The sequence below is a fragment of the Pogona vitticeps genome, chromosome 1, assembly GCF_051106095.1.
Source record: "Pogona vitticeps strain Pit_001003342236 chromosome 1, PviZW2.1, whole genome shotgun sequence".
Classification (NCBI taxonomy): domain Eukaryota; kingdom Metazoa; phylum Chordata; class Lepidosauria; order Squamata; family Agamidae; genus Pogona; species Pogona vitticeps.
This window is the reverse complement of record NC_135783.1, coordinates 58,529,086-58,546,854: the sequence shown is the minus strand read 5'-3', so window position 1 is coordinate 58,546,854 and position 17,769 is coordinate 58,529,086. Positions and strand designations below refer to the sequence as shown.

The 17,769-nt window shown below is 40.8% G+C and overlaps 1 protein-coding gene across 2 annotated transcripts in view; it reads left to right on the top strand.

Annotated features, from left to right (window-relative positions):
- Positions 1-9,816: 9,816 nt before the first annotated feature.
- The window catches only part of TBCE (tubulin folding cofactor E), a 27,955-nt gene continuing 20,002 nt past the window's right edge, over positions 9,817-17,769 (top strand). For both annotated transcript variants that reach the window (XR_013540480.1, XM_072993239.2), the window contains exons 1-3: positions 9,817-10,049; positions 12,775-12,911; positions 15,682-15,766. Coding sequence is in view for 1 of the 2 variants with exons in the window: in XM_072993239.2 (XP_072849340.2) it covers positions 12,812-12,911; positions 15,682-15,766 (185 nt within the window). In the remaining variant the exon portion in view is untranslated. The remainder of the gene's footprint in view (positions 10,050-12,774; positions 12,912-15,681; positions 15,767-17,769) is intronic.

The following is a 17,769-nucleotide window of genomic DNA, read 5'->3' as shown; positions in this document are numbered from 1 at the left end:
GAGGAGGCTGTGAATCACAATGGCTATGTATGCATTGCCTTCAGTTTTAGAGAACATATGCCCATAAATATAATTTGTTGGCATCCTCCTTGGTAGTTACTGTGAAAACAATGCTGTACAAGATCTTTGGTGTGATCCAGCACAATTGTTCTTACGAGGGATAATACTTCTCAGTTATTAAACATTATTTAAAGCAAGGTAGTTTTGGTTGACAGCAGCATTCTTTGCAGGAAATCTGATGAAGTGCATACAAGTAACAGCAGAGTATACCATTTTTCCTTTTCCCTCCTGAACTTGCATGTTCACTTACATAGCATGAATTTAAGCTGAAGGGTGCACCTGGCTCTAGGGATGCAGGTTGCCTGTTTGTGTTTTAAACTGATGATGAAGTGACAGCTGATGTGAAGAATTTAATATCTGTCATAATGAGGCTCTATTATGTGTCATCAAGTCAGTTCTAACTTATGGTAACTGGTAAGAGTTTTTCAAGATATGTGAGATATAGTAAGGAATGGTTTTACCAGTGGCACCCCCACAATCGATTTCTATGACAGAACCGGAATTTGAACCCAGGTCTCCCAAGTCCCACATTCTATCCACTATACTGGCAGTTAGTGAAACTCCAGCCATGTGTGTGTCTTAAAAACCCTTTAAAGAAGAAGTAAATGCAGAAACAGGAGAAAATGTTCGAGGTTTCAAAATAAAACAAAGTTATGCATGCACTGGAAAATCTGTTAAAAGAACATGGATGTTTAGTCATATTTTAGAGAAATTAATGTAGGGAAGGGAAATTGTTATTCTAATCTCTACATTAAAAATTATGGGGATGGCAGGGAGAGAATAGCAGCAGAACACAATCCTAATAAAGTCCATATTATACAGTATATGAAGGGAAGGCAAAGAAACAGCAGCATGTACTCCTTTGTTAATATTGTAAGGCTAGATGGGTATTACAATAACCTGCAGGTGGCAGTCTAGGTTCATAGTCTTTAAAGCTTTAGGAATTGTCACTAATTCCACATTGGTGAAATACACTGCACGTACATTTATCTATTGCAGTTGTAGATAGTATACATGTGCTCTCAACATGACAGCAAACACACATTTTACATAGGCTACATCTGGAAAATGTCTGGAAACTTTAGCAGGTCCAAAATGCAGCAGCCAGATTGCTTACTAGGGCTGATCACAAGGGATCATCTTCTCACCAATCCATCTCATCCTCCCCAGCATTCTGTCTAACATCCCCTCTTGAATCCCTGCAAGGATGTTATACTTTGTAAGGATTTAGGAAGGGAATTCCAGAGCATAGGGGCAACAATACCAAAGTATATTTTTCTCATGTAGCTAGAAAACCTTGGAAAGGGTCAGGGTAAGTCACAATTGACTTGACAGTATACAATTATTAAGCTGAACAGATAATTGAAATCAGTGGCACTCACTCCTATGTGGATAGGATCAGGCTAGACAAATTTACTCACTTGTAAATGCAGCAAAACACAAAGGTGGGAAAGGGAAATGCATTCATAAATCTATAGGATACACTGTAGAATATGGCAAGTATTTATCTCTGGCCCTACCTCAGTTATTAATGTTTTGGGGAGCAGAGGAAAACTCTGTGAATTAAATTTATTCCACCCCCTTAATGTTCGTTTTACAACTTTACAAATGTCTATGCCTGGCCCTGAATTTAACTAATAACATCCCTATATTCAGTCCCTTGGTCTTATCATGCAGTTATTTAAAACAGTACAAGTGCACTGACCATGGTCCCAAATTATGACCATTAGTTCGTGCTCCCAATTTAAAATATTTTATATAAAAATTAAGACTTCAGCATGAAGCACCAGATCCAGTCAGAAGGATAGACAAAAATGTGCTTGAAGCACTTGTCTTATGAATCATAAGCCAACACTCGATCAACATCTGTAGCTGATCAACAAGTAAACAGTAACTTTAGAAAATCATTTTAATTTGATATGCATTATTTCTTGCTTCGAGTGCTGTTGCCACATTAGCACGACCCCATTTCCTGAGATCTTGCAGCCAAAACCTGAGACTACAAAACGGGCAGATCCTTGTAATTTCCAGGGGCAGGGCAGCCATGGTTTGGGAGAGGGATTTTTCTCCCTAGTCTTCGTACCATTGCTATTAATGGTGCAGCCATAAGCAAATGCCTCATGATATGGGTGGTCTACTCTCTGCCTTGCTCCAAATGGCATGATGGAGCCCCATGCTGGTGCACCAGAAAGGGAGAAGCCAATGCGTGAACACAGCCCATTATACCATTCAGAACACAGACAATTTTGACTCGGAGAGGACTCTTGGGCAAGAGTAGAGGTGCCTCACGCATAAGATGCTATCATAGGAATCCAACTATTTCCTTCAGTGTTGCTTGCCTTGAGATTAGTGGTCTCCCCTACAGAAACATAGCTACTCCATTGGACTGTAGTTGGAGTCCTGGAACCTGACAACTCTTGTAAGCATGTGCAGCACAATGCTTAGATGATAATAAGTGACATGTCATTAGATTTATTTCAAGTTACGGCGATCTTTTCCGGAGTTTTTTAGGAATACTCAAAGCTGGTTTGCTATTGTCTTCTAAGGGTGGTATGGAACTGTGCAGTTGACCCAAGACGACACAGGCTAGCTCTTCTCCCAGGAGGTGCAGTGGCAGATTGAAGTCCCAATCTCTGGGACTGAGGAAGGCCAGATTACTCATAAACATGTTTGAAATAGCTTATGGGTTTAAATGTAGGTTGCAGAGAAAATGTGAAATGTCATAGAAATCTCCCCCCCCTTTATAACTGTATTACAACTTTAAATAAAGAAGATATAACTTCACTCCTTTTGTGGTGTATAGTTTTAGTTACTTTTATACTTCTGGTGTGTGATGTAATGGTGCAGGAGTTCCACACAGCTCATGTGCTGGACTTGATACTTTGAGGTCACTATTGAGGTGATAAAGAGGTGGATGGGAAGCGAGTGGGCTTTGTGTAACAGGTCAAGAACTTGTAACCTTCCCCCAAGAAGGAACTAGATTTTTTTTTTACTTCTGAAAATAGGCAAGGAAGAGTTTGTTTTCTTTTCAAAAGTGGAAGGGGGTAGGGGTATCCCTGATACACTTTTCCAGCAAAAAGAAGTCTTGTGGTACCTTAAAAATTATAGGTTATGCTTTACATAAACGCCCACTCCTTCAAGTACATTAAGTGTTTATTGAGTAAGTAGGTGTTTAGAGAAGACTCCCTAGAAAAGCCCCTGATGCTGGGAAAGTGGGAAGGCAAGAGGAGAAGGGGACAACAGAGGATGAGATGGTTGGACAGTGTCATCGAAGCTGCCAACATGAATTTGACCCAACTCCAGGAGGCAGTGGAAGACAGGAGGGCCTGGCGTGCTCTGGTCCATGGGGTCACAAAGAGTCAGACACGACTAAACAACAACAAGATGTTTACACACCTGCTAGGGTGGGAACAGAAAGGCAAAAGTGTGAGGGTTCAGTTTTCGGGGGTGTCTGTTCTTCAAATAAAGGACGAGTCGGTTGAGGTAAATCAAATGGTTCAGTATTTATTGCAACATCAACTCCATTTTGGGGGCCTCACAAAAAGATACAAACACCGATGATTAAGCTTGTTAACTATAATGGTAGCTAGGAGTGCGGAGGGAGGAGTCTCACAATTCCTTTTCACAAGTAACTTTCCCAGCAATGTCCAACACACTGATAGGCCCCTCTTGTAAAAACAAAACAACACAAAACGGTTGTTCTACAGCAGCTAAGGCCGCCGTCCGCTCACCTCCTTCTGCTCGCTCGATCGCGTGGCGTTTCGGTCTGCTCTGCTCTGGGGTTCGGGGTGGTGTGAGAGGCAGCTCCCTGCAAGTGTAGCTCGCGACAGGTTGCAGCAAGAATGCATCTAGTTGACTCTGCCCGCTTTATCCACGCTTCGAAGATCCCAATTAATTAAGTCAACGTCCATTACTTTCACCCTAGCTCTAGTTTCTCCACAATCGCTTCCCCCCTCCCTCCGTCCCCCGGCCCAACTCCAGCGGGCCTCTACGGAGAGCGGTTCCCCCATGAACCTTTGCAATGTGCCGGCCCTCCCCTTTGCACAGCTCGCAGACTCACAATGGCTGCAGCATTTTCGTTGCGCTTAGACTGAGGACCGTCGCGCGATGACAGACTGGGCAAGAGACGGACACATGGAGTAGGGATGAGGGGGGGGGGGGAGGAAAGACGGAAGGGCTTCTCAAAGGTCTGCTTCACCATGAAAACGGGGGGAAAATGTCTGCGGCGGCGGCGGCGGGCGGGGGGGAGATCCACGGAACAATAGGAGAGGGTGTCATTGTTTTCAGTTGGGATACCTGAGTAGTCCCTCTGGAATGGGGAATTGCTCAGCGGGGGGGGGGGGGGGGAATGGGCCTTGTCCTGCTTGGGGTCCCTAGTTCGGCAAAAGAGGGCTCCGGGTGGCACACGGAGTTCTTCCTTGGCGATTCAGCTTTCTGGTTTTTAGGGTCTTATTTAGAAAATATTCACAGAACCCTCAAAACGGGGAAGAAATCCAAGGAAGAGGGAAGAAATGTATTCCCCCAGGGGCGGGATGAAGAGCCCCTTTAACACATAAATCTCTTTTTGCAAATTTACTGAGATTTTTTTTTAAAGGATTGCCGATTTCAAATAAGTTAAAAGCCTGACTTCTGTTTTTTTGTGAAAATTTGGCTCCATAAACTTTATGATACGTTGTGTGTGTGTGCTGTGAGTTTTATGTCTACCCTTATCTCGGCTCCACTGGTGCTGGGGATGATGTAGCAGAAGGCAAAAAAATTGTTCTTTCGACTGTTTTTCATGTACTTTGCAGTGCCCAGAAATATCATCTGCCACAGAGGAACGGCCTTACCAGTAGGCACCCTTCACTCTCAAGAGACCATGGCAGCAATGGCAAACCTATGGCACGCGTGCCACAGCTGGCATGCAGAGCCCTCTCTGCGAGTACGTGAACTGTAAGTCACTGGATCGCTATCCCTGGCAGCCAAACCTGAGGAGGCGGCTGCAGCCACGGAGCTAGTGCCCTGACAGGCAGCGGGCCACGATCCGGAGCAGCTGGTGCTGGTAGCAGCGAGCCGCCAGAGCTATAGGCAGTGGCAACGTTGGGCACAATTGGAGACGGATCCAGAGTGGGGTATGGAGGCACCTCCGTGCCTGGGATTCCCCCTTCTGCCACCACTTCTGCTTCCACCGCTGCCGCCACCCACTGCCCACTGGGTTAGTGTTTTTTCCCCCCCGTTTGGGCTCATAAGGGCTAGCCATCACTGGACTATGGTAACATGCTCCGATGTCTTGGAACAGCGTCTAGTGTGGCTGAGGAGGTCAATTCGAGAGTGACAGTCCCTTCCACACTGAAAACAACTACAAGCTGTCCCCTGTCCAGCTCCCTGAGTTTGCCTCGGCCTGCTGGACAAGTGTCTCTTCAAAATGGGAGAGGCCATAATGCACTGCCTGCCTCCAGGCTGAATGCTTAAATGTCAAGGATCCGTTCCTAAGGCCTTCAGATCCCACTGGCAGATATCTTTGTATTGCAGCTCTCAGTCTAGAGAGATTAAAGAGTTTTCCATCTGATCTACTCCAGAGATAGGTGCCTTCTGTTGCGGTTCCAAAAGCATGCTTCAGTATGACAGCAAAAAAATATCCCAAACAGAGTCAGTTGATGCATGGACACAGCCCTGTTTCACTTCACTTCGAATGTCAAAGAGATCTGATCCTGACCCATCAAAAACTACAGTGCCTTTCATTCCCTCATGAAAGGACCTGATGATGTTAAGGAGCCGAGGTGGACATCCAAGGAAGGGCCTTGTGGCAGCAAAAAGAGCACAAGTGGGCTGCAGTCCCTGAAAGCTTATCTTAAATAATGTTATGTGCCAAGTCCTCCCTTACCACAGTGACCCTTTGAATTAGTGATTTCCAAAATATCCTTTCCTCAGCACCCCTTCCCTGGCTTCCTTTAGGGGGTCAATCCACCTTGTATTGGGTCTTTCTCTTTTACTTCTGGCTTAAATCTTTCTCAGCAGTATTGGTGTTTCCAGAGAATCTTGCCTTCTCATTATGTCCCTGAAGTAGAGCTCAGTTTCAAAATTTTGTCTCCAGAGATGGTTCAGGCTTGATTTGCTCTAGTACCCACCGGTTTGTCTTTCTGAGAGTCCAGAGAGTCCAAAGCATTCCCCCAGCACCCTATTTCAAATTAGACAACTTTTTTCTCATCAGTTTTCTTCACTGTTCAGCTTTCACACCAGGATATAGTGACCAGGAATACAGGAGTGTGGATTATCTTAGTATTGGTCTCAAGTGACACATTCTTGCACTTAATCTTTTCAAATTGTTTCATTACAGACCTTCTGAGTCTCAGTCTTCTTCTGATTTCTTGGCTGCAACCTCTGTTTGGATTTATAGTTGAACCAAGGTGTACAAAATCTTTCACTACAGTATTTAAATTTCTTCATTGTCAGGATGAAAGCTATATAGTTCTTCTGTAGTCATTAATTTTTTATCCTTACCATTCAATTATAGTCCTGCTTTGGCACTTCGTTCTTTTACTAAAAATAATTCCAAGTGATTGGAGCTTTCCTGTCAATAAGACACTATCATTGCATATCTTTAGATGTTTCGGTCGTCCTTCATCTGTATTTAGTGAGGCATTTCCAGTTTGTGGGCCGTTGTTTTATTTTCCATATTTGCTGGCATATTCTTGTTAGAAATTTGACAGAATCAGTTTCTGTGGCTTGAAATAGTTCTATCAATATCCTCTCTACCCCTGGTGATTTATTTTGTTCTAGTGCTTTCGGCAGCTTTCACTTCACTTTCTAGGACTGCAGATTCTTCATAATAGGATTCCTCTTCACAGGAGTCTGTCATCTTTTGATCTTTTCCGTATAGGTCTTCAGTTTACTGTTTCCACCTTCTCTTTTTCTCTCTCTCCTGACCAGATAGTGTGCTTCCCTGCTGCTCATTCAGCATTTCTAATTGAAGCTTAAATTTCCCATTTATTTTATGGGATACTGGTGGAAGTATCTTGTTTTTCTCCTTGTGTTGTTATCTTTGCACTGGCTATTGTAATAGCTTCCTTCCTCTTTACACCACAATTGCTGAAAAACTGCATTCAGACTTATGATCCTATTATTTCACCTTTTGCTTGTCACTTTAATGTTTTATTTTTTCTGTTATCCATCTAAGTTTTTATTTACTTTTTAATACAGGAGTTGTATTTTTGCATTCTTCTCTAATGATATATCCAGTTTTTCTATTGTTTGCATTACTAAACACAATCACTTGAGTTTAGTAATGCAAATGTGGTATTTCTGTGAGCTTTAGATTTATGGGGAATGTTGTTCAAATTATATTTTGGCACTCAGATTTTTGTAGCGTTCTTTTTCAGGTTTATGTTAATGTTGGATATTAACAGTTCATTATCTGTCTTACAATCTGCTTGAGTTCTTGTTTTTGCATAGAAAAGGCAGTTTCTCCACCTCCTACTTACCTTCTTTCTCTAACCTTCAGCCAAGTACTGTAATAACCACAGAAGGTATCTTCCACTTTGTGGAAACTCCATTTGCCTTTTGAAAAAGTCCTTCTACATATAGTAACTGTTAATAAAGATGCCTTGTTCTACTTTAGATTTTTCTAGAGTGATTTTATCATGCAAAATGAAACCAAGGGGAGCTGTTGAGACTGAACTGATCTCTTGGTGTTTCTGTATTGCTCTTTTTCTACCTCATACTCAGTTAACTAAAAAGAATGACCAAAATTCCCCAATAACTGACACATGTATTAGAAATACTTTATTCCAGTTCAGACCACAGGAGATAGAACTGATGAATTTTTGTCCAGCTTGTTCATGTTGAAATGTCTGAAATTATTCTGTTCAAGAATGGACATGTTAAGATTGGAGCATTGGGGGAATCTGACACATTCCACAAATATTTTCACAATATTTCACTTTCTGATACCAGATTTATATCCATTTATTCTTTTGCATGACAAACAGTGTGATACAGTGGCTAGAATAGTGGACTAGAACTCAGGAGACCTAGGTTCAAATTTCTACTTGGCCATGAAAACCTTGGCCATGAAAACCAACCAAATAAACTACTACTTGAACATAAGTGTAAATTGTCCTAGGAGTTAGAAATTAAATAAGAGAATGACTCATAGAATTATGTGACGCCAACAACCTAGTTCAAATATACAGTATGCATAAACACAAGCATGGATATCACCATGGCCAATATAGAAATCAGTGGCAATATAGAAATCAAATAGGTGGCATAATCAAACATAGTGAATGAAGAAACTTTATTATTTTGTTTGAAACAAGACTAGGAGCAGACTGTGATGCAGAGCATGAATGATAAATTTTAAAAGTTAGAGAAAATATTTAAAAAAACACTAAAAATCATAGTGTAAACATAAAATTAATAAGAAATGTTATTTAAATTGTAATTCCATATACAGAATAGTTTTGGGTTACAATACTGAGTTGACTGTAAACTAGAATTGTGTTGACACAAGAGATATGATCACGGAAAATGTATAAAGATTATTCCTGTAGCTAAATGAAAAGAAAACTGAAACACTTAAAATTGCTAATAATAGACAAGAAGCAAAAGTAAAAAGTGACAAAAATAGGGTTAGAATCCTAAATGCAACTTTTCAGCCACTATCAGTTAGAGTGGTCGAAATGACTAGATAGGCGGGGTATAAATACAATTAATAATAATAATAACAACAACAACAACAACGACAACGACAACAACAACGACAACAACGATAACAATAATAGAAATCATGACAGTTCACACTTATTGAAACACAGACCTAACAATTGCTCTGTTTGGGTGACAAGTAGTTAACTGATGAAAAAAAAGGAGTCAGCTTCTGGGATTTTCCCTTGATTCTTGTCACTTTGTGACTGGTACTGAACACAAGAGGTATCCTGTGTAGACACCATCTTGACTTGCTGCCACTGGTATTGTCTAATCCGTTTGCTACTCGTAATTTGGCCTCCTTTTTCCTGCCAGCAATACGGGCATTTCCTGGCTTTTTGAATTATGGGTAAAGAAGCATAACATCTCACAGTCATAAAGCGGAGGCGTGTTTGTTTGGAGAAGCTGAATAACTAACATTGAGATTAAAGAAACGGAGTTAAAAGATTCCCCCCTCACAGCCGAATTAATTAGATGGCTTGCGCGGGGAAGATGGGTTTCTATACCACTGTTTCCCAAATTATAGCTGTCACAGGTAAACATTGATGTCAAGCAAGTACAGGGATATGGGAACTCGGTGCAAACGTGTGCAATTGGATGAACACGTGTACAGTTCTCGATCCACAAACGTGAAAATATTCTTCTTGGGCTACAACACTAGAAAATATTCTTCTTGGGCTACAACACTTGTCTTGCTTGACTCCTGATATTTGTTGCACTCAATGCTTGGCAAGTCCAGTTATATTTCGTAAACTTGTGTCTTCGTCGTGGTCTCTGAACAACAGCCGAAAACATTTTCTGTGTTACTGGAGGTCCGATGTCATCATGGCCACTGACGGCGACACAGGCGAACATCTATACAGGAGCTTTGACTTAAATAATGCAAATCTGCTAAACGCCTCTGTGAAAAACACTGAGGTAAATCTTTCCGTGGAGACAAAAGGTTCGGCTCCACGAGCCTTCCGGGACACCAAAAGGTTTGCGTGTTTTAGACTACAAGCACTACAACTCCCGAAATGCATCGGGAGGCAGAAAAGCGGCATTAGAAAATCGAAGGGGGAGAACCGGAGGAGAGCGGCACTAAAATGGGAGGAGGCGGTAGGAGCTCGCGCCTGCGCCATGAGGCTCCAGTGGTGTAACCTCCCCCCTCCCCGCCGCCCTAGCAGGCAAAGGTGGCGATTGAGGCGAGGAAAGGATTGGGGCCCTATTCCCACTACCTCACAGTGACTGGAAACGGAGCGAGAGACACACATACCCCGAGATCCACAGGAAGGGCCTGGTTTGGGGCAGCGCAGGAGGCCGCGGTAGGTTGGCGTCCTCGCAGTGAGGGTTTAACTTTGTTGTAACCCGGCGGCAGGAATGGGTGTCGGGTTTCCAACCGCCTCTCCTCCATCCCGGGTTCCCTCCCGCTGTTTTACCTCAGGGGCCGCATCCTCTTCTCGCTCTGTGCTTACACTAATAAGAGCCAGGATCTCGGTGGGGTGGGGCTTTCCGATGGAGTCGCTGGAAAAAAGTCCGGCTGTTTTTCCCTCAGAACTTGCCGTTCTTTGTGGGTCGATCACAACCTTGTAGAATCGACGTGTGCGGGAAGAAGCCTCTTTGGATCTTGTCCGGTTACTCTGTTTCACCATGTAAAACCAGACGGTAGAGAATAAAGTCCTGTGGCCGCTTAAAGGCTGACAGATTCATTTCAGGGGGAGCTTTTGGGAATTGGAATCGGGGGCTTCTCCGCGGTAATTCCGCAATTATGGAAGGGCCTCCCGCGGGAAATCCGCCTGGCCCCTTCACTGGGCACCTTTTAAAAATTGCTAAAAACCTGGTTATTTAGACAGACCTATCCAGCTCAAAAAACTTTCTGATGCAGTAGTGCTTCCGATAACTTAGCCTACCGCCATGCTTTTTTGTGTTATTTTATGTTGTTATTTTCTTTTGCTAATTTTATGGTAAATTTATTTTGCATCTTTATATTTTATGGCTGTTGTTGAGTTCTTTCTTATTATATTATTGTTTAGTTGTTATAAAGTGCCCAGAGTGACCTTGGCTGCTACATGCGTGGTATAGAAATCAAACAAATAAATAAAAATAAATAAAATTACAGATGAAAACAAAATAAAAAGTAAAAGTAAAAAAAGACAACATCATGGCACCTTAAAGACTAACTTGTGTATTTTTTAAAATATGAGCTTCCGTGGGCATAAGAGAAGGAGATATCAGACATAAGAGAAGGAGATATAACACAGCAATTATTTATTTATTTATTTATTTATTTATTTATTTATTTATTTATTTATTTATTTATTAATTATCCTGCCTATCTGGTCAAGTGAGGACCACTCTAGACGGCTAACAACCTTAAAAATAATACAGTAAACAATGTAAATAAACAGTTCTAAATCATAAAAACACTATATTACAATGCCAAAACACAAAACATAGAACAGTAAAGAAGGAAAGAAAGAGGTCATGAGTTATGTGATGGAAAGGCCTGCCGAAACATCCAAGTTCACAGTGATTGTATTTGTGATTGCAGTTTACTTCCTAAGACACATGGCAGATAAGACGTTGGCAAAATTAAAGTGAGGAGAATCGGAAAAAGCAAAATATTGTGTCACTTTAAAAACTAGCAGATCTATTATAGTGTGAAGTTTAATATATCAAGATACATGTTCTCTGTGTTTGTATATTTCCCCATTACCAAGTAGATCAATAGAGAGCATGGCTCTACAGACATGCACTAGGTGTCTGAGGAAGGTGATTTTGGTATTGCATTTGAAAGATCACCCTGCAGTTAGTCTTTATAGTACCACAGTCTTTTGCTGTCTTTTTTGTTAGGCCGCAGGTTTTATGTTATGTGTTTTGGTGGAGGTGAATTGGTGGGGCCTAGGGGGTGGAGCTTTCTGCTTTAAATGAGCATGTCCTAGGACCGTGCACCGTTAATTCCCTGATTCTATCTCTGGCCCTAATATGGTAAATAGGAAAGCCAATTAGATTTGCATACACCTGGGAGGCAGGAAAGTTCTAAGGGTTGGATCATACTTCCGCACTACTAAAGAGCAGGCCGGGTAGGTGGGGCTCGTCAGCCATGGAAGGCAGCCCATCTAGGAAAACGAAAACTCCAACTTCAAACCTCCACTGCCTTGTGGCTATATCCATAGATGGAAAAGGCTTCAGGAGTTAACCTAGCGGCAAAATCCGGAGCTGGAGTCCCTAAGGCAGTTTGTGTCGTTCTGCCAACTCCTGTGACGTTGCTGGAACCAGTTGTATTGGTTCTTGCCTTTCCATTGGACCATTTCAGCAACGTGGAGAGGGGAGATCTCTTGCTTGGGTAACAGCCTATCCTCCATATTACTTTACCCAGGCTTCATGCTCTGGAGAGGACACTCCTCGATTCAGAGCATGTTACCATAGTCTCTCGAGACTGAAGGATGCCTATGATGGAGGTGAATTGTAATACAAAAAGCCTAAGCTCAAATAAATCTGGTAGTCTTAAAGAGGGTGCAGAGTATGGTTGCTCTTCCAAGTTGTCTTCAAAACTCCCTTATGTGTAGGAGTGGGAAACTGTTTTTGTTTTAAACAATGGGAGTAAGCAAGTTTTTGTTGGTGGTGGGGTCATGCATACACAAGAATAATTCCTAAGATTGCATCCTGGTATCAAAAGTACTAATGTTTCCTGCAATGCAAGTATTAGAGTAACAGAACTTTAAGAAAAAGCTAACATAAAATAAACTCAGATCTATGTAAATGCACATGCAGATATCATTTGTAGTTAAATACAGAGTGGCCTTGACAGCTAGATGGACAGTATAAAAGTCAAATAAATAATAATTTTTTCCTGATATATTTTACTCTCTGGATTACTTTGACATTAATATTATGTAATAGGTATTATTTATTTTTTATGATTTTGTTATCCACTTTGAGCCTATGGAGAAGAAACAATTAATTAGAAATACATAAAGGTTGGATTTGTGTGTGACTCACATTTATTGACATGGCAAGTTATCAAAAGAGCTGGCTTTCATTCCCTAGATTTTTAGAGAATATCTTGAACTCCAGTTGTGTCTTGATGACCAGCTCCATTCCTCCTGATGCTGTTGGAAGAAGAATCCTCTGTAATGGAGACTATGGAACTGTTCTTTATGTTGGCAATGTTCCACCAACAACAGGTATAAAAAATATTTTTCTTTCACTGCACAACATTACTGTATGCTGAGGCAAAAGAAGGAGCAGTTCCTTTTGACATTATATATTTAAAGCTGTAATACAGAAAGATGTGAACTTCAAAGCTTGGCAAAATGGAATGTGATTCTTGCCAAAGATGTGCTTTTCAAGGACTAATGCGTAATGTTTGGATTTTGTTAAGGATGTGCTCTTATGAATTCATGAATCTTACATATTTTATGTATTTTAAATGACAGTTGAGTAAGATTCCCAAATTCTATGGGAATTTGAAATCATGCATAATTTTGCAGGCATGTTCTCTTTGTTTAATGTTAGAGCTATGCATTGTGCTTGGTTATATTCCTTTGGAAAAATAACTGCCAGTCTCTAGTGGGTCCAAATGTGGAACCAGAGAGGACAAACACTGATAGTGATGACTTAATTAACTACTTGAGATGACAATATTTGTCACTAGTATTTAGTTACTGTAACAGTGCAATCCTATGCATGTTTATTCAAACCAAGTGCCATTGAGATTTAGGATTGTAACTCTCAGTTCTTAAGCCTATACTGCTTAAGGAAAAAAATAATTGCAATGAAATTATAACTTGCTTTCTGTTTCTGAGCAAATTCTGTTATTCATTGCTCATAATAGCAAATTTCATTTGTACAAATAAAATACAATACTTGAAAATACTGACAGATGCAAAAAGTATCTGTTAACTTTCACACAGTATTACATCATCAATTTTGTTGCTCATTTTAAAAGACTGTTTAGTTCTAGAGGTTGTAATAGTTGGATTCTTTTGACACCTAATAAATACCATTCTTAATTTAATCTTTGAATGAGTTGGTGTTAGTTTGTGCTTTACATCTGAAAACTAATCACTGGACTCAACGTACCCTTTAATTTTCAGCCCCGCTGGTTGGGGCGCCACCTCTTGTGCATGTGACTTTGCCCTCCCTGCCCGTGAGAGGTTCTGTCACGACAGGAACCAAACGGGCTGAAAATGATCACTGCTCAGAGGAGGAGAAAAGCTGCATAGAAGGAGGTGGGGTCATGCATGCGCAGCCATGTGCCTTAGAGAAAACTTTGACTGGACTTCCTGTGTAGCCTAAATCCCCAGAGACCTACCCAAACTTAAATACAACTGCAATTACATGTTAAAATAAAAAATGCTAATTTTGAAACAGACAGTGCCTTTGCTGATTTGTATATACTCCGATTGGCAGTGGTTGATTCAGAGATTGAGACAAACCTCTGAGTTGAAAAGGAAAGAAAAACACACTTTAGTAAGTGACGTGGAAAAATAAATCCATGCAAATCCAGACTTAGTCGTCATCATCATCTTAGAACTGCAGGGCTGAAAGAGATCCTATGGATCATTGAGTCCAGCCCCTGTCAAGGAGGTACAGTGACTTTGCAGATAGACCACTGAGCTAGCCAACAGTTCTTGTCAATGATGAAATTTTTATAAACACCTCAGATAAAATCAGATGTAGTGGTTTGGCTAGGAGAATTATTTTTCAGCAGATGTGGGAGGGGCTGATTTTCACTTCTGTGCACCCTAATCCTATTCTAGACAGCTATGGAACTCTAGAAGAGATTTTAGAGGTGGGGGGACAAAGGCCAGAATCTTATTGGTGCTCACATAAGATGTGTGTAACCTGCTTTGACTAGTTGACTAAATGCTGGGGCATGTATAAGTTATCTGCCTGGTCACAAAGACCTATTCAGAGGATCTGAGGAGCTTTGTGAGACTCTTTCAGATGGGTGTAGTTGCTGAGACCTAGATGTGGTATGAAGAGTGGAATTACAAATTTAGAAAGTTGCTTAGCATATTTCTCTGATAACATCTTACAGCTTTGTCCTCTTATTCTGTATATGATTCCAAATTCTTTGGAAAAATGTGTTCAGATTAAGTTTAAAGGGTCTGTGGTATCCAGCTGTATTGCGGGCTGTCTGTATAGCTGAAGTATCGTAGGACCCCCATATCTGTGGGGAATTGGTTCCAAGCTACCATGATGATGAAAACCATAGATAATAGTGAGTGTTATACATAACATGTAAAACAGTGTTTCCCAAAGTGTGCACCACCAAATCTAACAAGGGGTGCAGTGGGAAAGGGAAGGAAACATAGAACAAGGTCTCAGCCCCCCAGCTGCAGCTCCTCTGCAGTGACTGGCAGTCCTGATCTCAGCTGCCTCCTTGGGCTGCATTGCTCTCACCTGGTCAGGCCTGACCTGGCAGATGCTGCCTTGGCTGCTTGCTTGTGGGCAGGTTGGGTTGTCTCCTGGGATGCCTGCTGCCTCATTGGCTGCCCCCAGAGCTGCCTGTCTTGGACCCCACCCGACAGCTCCACCCAGCCACAACTCGGTGGGCTGTTAATCAGTGGGCTGTGTATGCAAATTGGGGAAAACTGCAATGTGAACACAAGGATGAAAAACAGAGGTTAGTGCTTATTTACAGAACTGAAGCAAACCCCCACAACCATTAGGTTGGCATTTATAGAAAAATGTTTAGAATTGGATGTGGAGTACATTCAAATTTCTGGAGGCATTATAGAGTGAGTGTGAAAAGGAAATAGATCAAAACCGTATTGCTACATGTCTCTAATGGAGGAGGAGAACATGGAAGTACATTCAGGTTTGAATATTTAAAGTTTGTTCAGTTTTTAATAAAATCTGTATCTTACTATTGTATATGCAACAGATATAGCCAGCCCCCCCCCCGCCAATTCTTGTATTTGTAATTTGTGTTTATAATTACCTTAGGAATTTGGCTTGGAGTTGAATGGGACAACCATCAAAGGGGAAAACACAATGGTAGTCATGAAGGAATACAATACTTTAAGTGCAGGTGAGTAAATCTTCAAATCTGAAGTACTTTTGTAATAAATAGATGAATTGGGGCAGGGGGAAGAGAAGATAGAGGTTGCAAACCTTTTGTTGGATTCTTAAGTCATTCACACCTCAGACAGAAATTCCAAATGTGTGCAGTGTATTTTTATAGCAAATAGCATCTATATATTAACTTTAAAATTTAGGTATTTCTCAGTCAACTTTGTGGATCCTGTAGCCTTGATCAGATTTAATGGTGGTTGTGGGTTTTTCGGGCTCTTTGGCCATGTTCTGAACACGGCCAAAGAGCCCGAAAAACCCACAACAACCATTAGATCCGGCCGTGAAAGCCTTCGCAAATACTGTACATTGGTCTGATTTGTCTGTTTAGTGCACAGCAGAGTGGATAAAATCATTGGCCAGGATTCTGTTATGAACATGTACTGGCATATGTAAAATGGTGTGTCAGCAGTGTATTCATGATTAAGGAGGTAACAGTTGTGTTCCCTGTTTATTGTTAGTTGTGAGACTTGGTATGCAATAAGGAATATAAGCATTGGCTTTTTAAGTAGGAGTATTTTTAAATTTAAATTGGGTTAAAAAATAAATTGCTATTCAAATTTGTTTTAAGTAATGATCTGTATGTTAGGACAGCCTTTATTTATAATGTGTTACATGTCAAACATTTATTATCAAATAGTTATAATGCATTTCAATTTTACAGTATGAGACAATGTACCCATATAATCTATTTTAAAAAGTTTTGTAAATTGGATCCAATATTTCTTGCATCTGGGCCTCAGTTTTATTAGACTCCTTACTTTCTCTGCAGTTTAAATCATCTTTCTTCCTCCCTGCCCTCATTACTGAGTCTTGTAAATACAGTCAGAAGAAAATGCAATTCTCAGACTGGGCTTGAGTCTCCAGAAGTACATTGTTATTGGAAGCAATATGAGACTTAACAGGCCTGATAAGCCTAGTTTTCTAAGTCCTACTGAAATTAATCCAAGAATTTTTTTTCTTTTCTCTGTGTGGTCTAATGTTGGAAGTTCTTGAAAGTGCTACTATAGTCTGCAGGATTGTTTCAATAGTTTCCTTTTGTGGTACTCATTCCTGTAGAGTAGCCATCCTCTGAACTTTGTGTAGACAGAGTCAAACCTTTACCTTTCTCTTTGAGGTATAACTTTGAGACACTGAAGGTGTCAAAAAATAGGATTATTGAATGTTAAGTTGGTTTGGGCAAGGAGATTGTGAAAAATATTTATTAAGGTTATAGCAAGCAAGAGTGCGCTTTTGGAGGGATGAGTTGCATAATTCTATAAAAGATTTCTGAGTAGTGATTGAATTTATGATGTACTGTAATGCAAAGCCATGCTAATATGCAAAACGCAGAGTATTTTGTTGAATTCATAGAGATCCAGAAATGCAGCCCTTTATTCCAACAAGGCTCAAATGTTTAAGAAGGGAAGGAAAGAATTGTTTGCAGCTGCACCCTTTAACTTTTTTATAACAGCTGTAGCAGTTTACACTGTGTACAGTACAGCTGGTTTTGGACACAAGTGTATGCCGATATTCCGTATGAGTGGTCTATACCTCTAATAAGGGAGATGCTGATCCACTTAAGTTCAAGGCAGAGATGTGAAGACTCAGGAATATTGAGGGGAGGAAACACCACCACCACCACCACCGTTTTTTGAAAGAAAATATTAGTTATTCCAAGAGAAAAATTGTAGACCTTGGCAAACTGAGAAAAATTCTGGTGACAAGATTTCTGTTGTAGAATGAGTGAAATGCTTTTTAAGATGAAGGCTGAAATATTGTTCTATGCCCACTTAAGGCTCATGTCATCAGCAGGACTAAAGTCATATTGCTAGCAGTGATTTTCTGTAATTAGAGGCTTTGTCTTATCCTGCAGCTCTCATAGCTTTGTGACAATGAAAGGCTTCAGTATCTCATGAAATTTTATGCATCTAATCTGGTGTTTAACTACCTTTGAATAAAAGTAATTACATTTGGAAAAGG